This window comes from Procambarus clarkii, chromosome 88 (genome assembly GCF_040958095.1).
Source record: "Procambarus clarkii isolate CNS0578487 chromosome 88, FALCON_Pclarkii_2.0, whole genome shotgun sequence".
Lineage (NCBI taxonomy): Eukaryota > Metazoa > Arthropoda > Malacostraca > Decapoda > Cambaridae > Procambarus > Procambarus clarkii.
This window is the reverse complement of record NC_091237.1, coordinates 13701085-13707440: the sequence shown is the minus strand read 5'-3', so window position 1 is coordinate 13707440 and position 6356 is coordinate 13701085. Positions and strand designations below refer to the sequence as shown.

Here is a 6356-nt window from a genome sequence, read left to right as displayed (position 1 = left end):
AATTACGACTTATTAATGCCTTTACTAATTTTATTACTGTGAGCATTATTTTTACTATTATTGATACTAATTTTATTGCCTATTGTTAATGGCTAAACAACTTTTATGTGAATCAAACGCGTGATAATGTGTGTGTGTGTGTGTGTGTATGTGTGTGTGTGTGTGTGTGTGTGTGTGTGTGTGTGTGTGTGTGTGTGAGAGAGAGAGAGAGAGAGAGAGAGAGAGAGAGAGAGAGAGAGAGAGAGAGAGAGAGAGAGAGAGAGAGAGAGAGAGAGAGAGAGAGAGAGAGAGAGAGAGGGAGAGGAGAAAGACAGAGAGAGGAGAGAGACAGAGAGAGCAGAGACAGAGAGAGGAGAAAGACAGAGAGAGGAGAAAGACAGAGAGAGGAGAGAGACAGAGAGAGGAGAAAGACAGAGAGAGGAGAGAGACAGAGAGAGGAGAGAGACAGAGAGAGACAGAGAGAGAAGAGAGACAGAGAGAGGAGAGAGACAGAGAGAGGAGAGAGACAGAGAGAGGAGAGAGACAGAGAGAGGAGAGAGACAGAGAGAGAGAGACAGAGAGAGAGAAGGGGGGGGGGCAGGCTGCTGACCTTGAGAGACTCTGTAGAGACTGAGAGACAGAGCAGGGCTCGCTCGAGCGCTGTGAACCTCTGCGGGGTGATGTCCTGCGCATTACGCAGTTCCTTCTCAGGGAACCACGCGGGCTCCTCCTCCGTCAGTAGCGGGAACCCGAAGGCGCTGTGGGAATGCCAGAGTCATTTAATACTTTCACACGCCATGGAGGTGGACAATGGCTGCAGGTGGGGTGGACAGTGGCTGCAGGTGGGGTAGACAATGGCTGCAGGTGGGGGGTGGACAGTGGCTGCAGGTGGGGGGTAGACAGTTGGTGCAGGTGGGGTGGACAGAGGGGGCAAGATGGTAGACGACAAACTTCACAATAAAGAGAAAGTTACGACGTAAGTTGGGACTCACTTAGCGATGGGGACAATGGGTATCCAGATGAGCGGGATGAACACCAGCAGGATGGCGACCACCCACGCCCACGGCGGCCACTGGCGGTTCACGCTCTCCCCCAGCACCGAGTCCCACGCCTGACGGACCCACCACAACATATGAGGGGTAAGCCTTTCCAGGGCCTCATACTTCTCAATAACCATGTGAGTCACATGAGGAGGTAGGCTAACACTTAAGGGGGTGGATATATATAATATATAGTCAGCCATATTGTCACTTAGACAGTCAATTTGAAACCATTGAAAACTCTCAACGATATCTTAATAAGAATCGTCTACACTTATAGTGAACTGCTTCAACTGTTTTGGTAAACATATGGGAGAGAAGAGAGTCTAGAGAGGAGAGGAGGGGAGTGAGAGGGAAGGAGGGAACGTCTCACCAAGTATGTACTTCCTTCGACGACCATCTTGACGACGAAGGCGGTAAGGAGGATGAGCATGAGGAGCGGGGACACCACCTTCCAGCACACCAGCCAGAAGAGGGAGGGACGGCTCCCAGTCATCAACTCCACGTCACTAGCGAACCTGTGGGGGTGACACAGGGGGAACTCTCTCACTTTCCCTCTCTTGTACCCGTTCCGTGCGTCTGGCGGACACGTTACACAGTCTGGCAGTGGGTGTGGACGTCGGGCAGTGATAGTGGGTGTGGCAGTCAAGCAGTGGGTGACAGTGAGGCAGTAGGTGTGGCAGTCAAGCAGTGGGTGACAGTGAGGCAGTAGGTGTGGCAGTCAAGCAGTGGGTGACAGTGAGGCAGTAGGTGTGGCAGTCAAGCAGTGGGTGACAGTGAGGCAGTAGGTGTGGCAGTCAAGCAGTGGGTGACAGTGAGGCAGTAGGTGTGGCAGTCAAGCAGTGGGTGACAGTGAGGCAGTAGGTGTGGCAGTCAAGCAGTGGGTGACAGTGAGGCAGTAGGTGTGGCAGTCAAGCAGTGGGTGACAGTGAGGCAGTAGGTGTGGCAGTCAAGCAGTGGGTGACAGTGAGGCAGTAGGTGTGGCAGTCAAGCAGTGGGTGACAGTGAGGCAGTAGGTGTGGCAGTCAAGCAGTGGGTGACAGTGAGGCAGTAGGTGTGGCAGTCAAGCAGTGGGTGACAGTGAGGCAGTAGGTGTGGCAGTCAAACATCTGGTGCTCAAGGCGGCCTGGTGTTGATATGCACAGTTTCCTCACCAAACTGCAATTTCCAACTCAGCAAATCACCGTCCGTCTGCCTCTTGCAACGTTTATTGCTATGTTTTGTGTCAATATGAGTTGATCAACACCTGTTTAATATCTCCTAGCTAGCAGACTGCGTCTCGTTGTCATATCTACTAATAACAACCTTGCAAACAGCTGTGATCACGTCTACCAGCAAGTAATCTATCACTATTGATATGCCTACCCCCCTGGCAGCTAATCACACTGGTAGATGTGGCTATTTCCACATTTACCAGTCTACCAGCAGCCACACCATTATTGGTATGCTTACCAGTCTACCTGTAGTCATTCCACTATTGACATGTCTACCAGTCTACCAGCAGGCACACTATCAAAGAGCGTAAGCTCAAGCACAGTTAGGTGAGTGTCCAGTTCTACAAATTTCAACCCTTTTCGCCATTCATTCAGCAACATTCACCAAGAACCAACCCTCCCCCCCCACCCCACGTCCAGCAACATTCACCAAGAACCAACCCTCCCCCCCCCACCCCACGTCCAGCAACATTCACCAAGAACCAACCCTCCCCCCCCACCCCACGTCCAGCAACATTCACCAAGAACCAACCCTCCCCCCCACCCCACGTCCAGCAACATTCACCAAGAACCAACCCTCCCCCCACCCCACGTCCAGCAACATTCACCAAGAACCAACCCTCTCCCCCACCCCACGTCCAGCAACATTCACCAAGAACCAACCCTCCCCCCCACCCCACGTCCAGCAACATTCACCAAGAACCAACCCTCCCCCCCCACCCCACGTCCAGCAACATTCACCAAGAACCAACCCTCCCCCCCCCACCCCACGTCCAGCAACATTCACCAAGAACCAACCCTCCCCCCCACCCCACGTCCAGCAACATTCACCAAGAACCAACCCTCCCCCCACCCCACGTCCAGCAACATTCACCAAGAACCAACCCTCCCCCCACCCCACGTTCAGCAACATTCACCAAGAACCAACCCTCCCCCCCCCCCCACCCCACGTCCAGCACAACCCGTTCTTGCACTTGCTTAAAGTCAATATTGGCTTATTTAATAAGTGCATATGTGACATACTAATTTATTGTGAATATTTTAGTTTACCTTGAAAAGCTTCATAGAAAACATCGACCTCACCTAACCTTCTTAGTAGGCTAAGATAAGCATCTTATTGCTTCTTAATTACAATTATTACTTAACCTATCAACGGTATAGGTTGCACCACCACCGACCTCTTGATGCCGTAGATGAAGCTGATCCCCAGACACTCGAAGAGGCCGATGATGAGGAGCGGAATATTGCCGGCGAAGGAGTCGAAGAGCTGGAAGACATAGTTGCCGGCGCCGTGGGTGAAGATGAGGGAGATGAGGAAGCACAACGCGCACACCACACCTGCGGCAGGTAGTTGTGTTAGGCATCGCCTGCTCATCCTGGGAGTGATGGTGCCAAAGGTTACACAGGGGGGCATAATGGGCTCAACAACTGATACCTTTGCTCACCTGCAGGAGGTGGCAACCCTCTCGCAAGCCAAGGTGGGACCGCGTCGTCGTTTCATTATATATTTATATCATCACTAATTCATTTTCATATCATTGTACATTATGTAGCTTTATTTTGTACGAGAAAGGCAATGAGTATTAATAATTATCTAGAACAGACGGGAACATTATATTCAGCAGGCACCAGTATTTATGTTGCTTATTTTTGTCATGACCTTAGAACTAAGGGTCACACTTCGCCAAACTGCCATCACAAGCTTTCGAGACCCAGTGTACACTGTACCTATTTTAACACTGATATGAGGCAACGTTCAGTCTCCCACGACTCTTAATTACGGTCACGAACCTCAGCATATGTATAACCTTAGGGACTCACCTGAGTGTGTCTCTCCGGAGCTGGCGCAGGGCCTTAGGGACTCACCTGAGTGTGTCTCTCCGGAGCTGGTGCAGGACCTTAGGGACTCACCTGAGTGTGTCTCTCCGGAGCTGGTGCAGGACCTTAGGGACTCACCTAAAGTGTAAGCTGGTGCAGGACCTTAGGGACTCACCTAAGTCTCTCTCTCCGTAGCTGGCACCTCAGGGACTCACCTGAGAGTACCTCCTTCCGTAACTGGGGAAAGACCTTGAGGTCGATGAGCGAGGAGATGACGCCCTCGAGGGTGCCGAACTGGGAGTCAGCGCCCAGGGTGAAGAGCATCAGGAAGAAAAGGACGGCCCAGAGCGGCGGGAAGGGAAACTGGTTGATGGCTTCCGTGAAGATAATGAAGGCAAGACCCGTGCCCGCGGCCGACTGCGGTGAGGTAGAAGGGAGGTAGTGAGAGATCCTGGTGGGGAACTAGTCACGGATGACAGTTGACGGGGCGGCATCTACTCTTCAACAGTCAAGAGTATAGTCATGTATTACCCCGTCATGATCACGAGGAATACAGCCACGGTCATACGGTCCTGCTTCTGCGTTGGCATTATTATTTACCGAAATAATTGATAGATACAATGACAATAGAAGATTAGACATTAATGAGGCGCTTCATACCAAGAAATCTAGACCAGCAATCAACAACCAGCTAATTCACATTTACACTCTACCCACTTCAAGACCCCGGGCCAAGGCAGAAGCAGGACCAGGACTCTGCCACAGGAACGGAAGTAACCAGAAGAACAAATCTATCAACATGTTACACTATGTTAATATATTTAATAGCTTATCAGTATCCCCCATGTAATGCCATTCATCCATATGTTACCTAACCACCTCACCATAAGAGGATATAACCTTGTGCTTAGCACAGTAGAATTTGTCTTTGAGAATGTGAGGAGTGTATTGACTCAGTTATGATGAAAGATATTGACTAATTCAGATTCTGTAGCCTTAGAGGTTACAAATACAGTATTTAACATTCATAATAACAGCAAATACTGTTAATGATGCAGTGTTTGATGTAGCTGGGTATATACCCTTGGGCATGTCTGCCTTCGTCTGTATACCCTGACACATCAATCCCCTGAACCACACAGTTGAGTGGGGTTGGTACTACCACCACCACCACACACTAGGTGAAAGGCAGTTGTTTACATATAATACTTCACGAGGAATGGGGAAGATATCTGACCTTCTGGAGCTCTTGCTGGATGTCACACACGGGGAGGCTGATGTTGCGCTTGGCCAGCAGGTCAGACACGTCGCCGCCAGGGGCCTCCATCCGCAGTAGTTCCACGGTGGAGGCCGTCTCCGCCAGGCAGCGGTCGTGGGTCTCATGCGCCTTGAACCCTGTAACCACAAAACTGATCACGCCTCGCCAGGGTAGGTGAAGCTTGCTTCGCCAGGGGTACGTGAAGCTTGTAAACACCATTTTAAGTTTCGATCTTATCCAGGAAGGTTAACCACGCCCGTACTTTGATCATTTGATTACAATAGATTTATATTCTCATGTGTCTAAACATTTGATTGATTTTTATATTTAATTTATTCGAAGGTAAATTAGACAGTGGGCCTGGTGCTGGTCTGGTGTTTGGCCTATCAAGGGTTATTAAATACCGTCGCAATTAATAATTTAATATATTAACCCGCTAGCAAGTAAACTATATATACAAAATCACAGTGATACAGTATATCACTTGGGGGACTCTGTAGTACAATCTGGTTCGTTATTGTCTCGCAATCTAGAATTATGGGTTCAGATCCCGTGCGGAACAACAATGGTTGGGCACATTTCCTATCACCTAATGCAGCTGTTCACCCAGCAGCAGGTTGATACCCCGTGCAGAACAACAGTGGTTGGGCACATTTCCTATCACCTAATGCAGCTGTTCACCCAGCAGGAGGTTGGTACCCCATGAGTTAGTCAGCTTATTGTGTGGTTGCAGCCTGGTGGGAGGTGTGCAATACTACCTCAGGGGGAGGAAGGGAGGGGGAGAATGATATAAGTCTACCATGTATCAATACACTCTGGCTTCCTGTCCCCCGACACAGTGAATTAATGAATATAGGCATGGAATCGACTTGAGAATGGTCCAGGACGGACCGAAACGTCGTCGTCCCTTCACCTTCTAGTGTGTGGTCTGGTCAACATACTTTAGCCCCGTTATTGTGACTCATCGCCTGCACCTGAATATAGGCATGGAACGAGTTTGGATTTTTCTTGATATTTTGGGGAAGTTTTCTTTCGTAGTCTTTTTTT

General features: G+C 49.9%; 2 protein-coding genes across 3 annotated transcripts in view; one reads left to right on the top strand and one right to left on the bottom strand.

Moving 5' to 3' along the window:
* The window catches only part of LOC123745879 (zinc finger and BTB domain-containing protein 17), a 583396-nt gene that overhangs the window by 175643 nt on the left and 401397 nt on the right, over positions 1-6356 (top strand). The window lies entirely within an intron of this gene.
* Positions 1-6356, bottom strand: part of LOC123745875 (sodium-dependent neutral amino acid transporter B(0)AT3) — a 38455-nt gene that overhangs the window by 6816 nt on the left and 25283 nt on the right. For both annotated transcript variants that reach the window (XM_069317519.1, XM_069317518.1), the window contains exons 9-14: positions 5289-5446; positions 4267-4468; positions 3412-3571; positions 1393-1537; positions 972-1090; positions 590-737 (exon numbers count right to left, since the gene is read on the bottom strand). In XM_069317519.1, coding sequence (XP_069173620.1) covers positions 590-737; positions 972-1090; positions 1393-1537; positions 3412-3571; positions 4267-4468; positions 5289-5446 — 932 coding nt within the window. The remainder of the gene's footprint in view (positions 1-589; positions 738-971; positions 1091-1392; positions 1538-3411; positions 3572-4266; positions 4469-5288; positions 5447-6356) is intronic.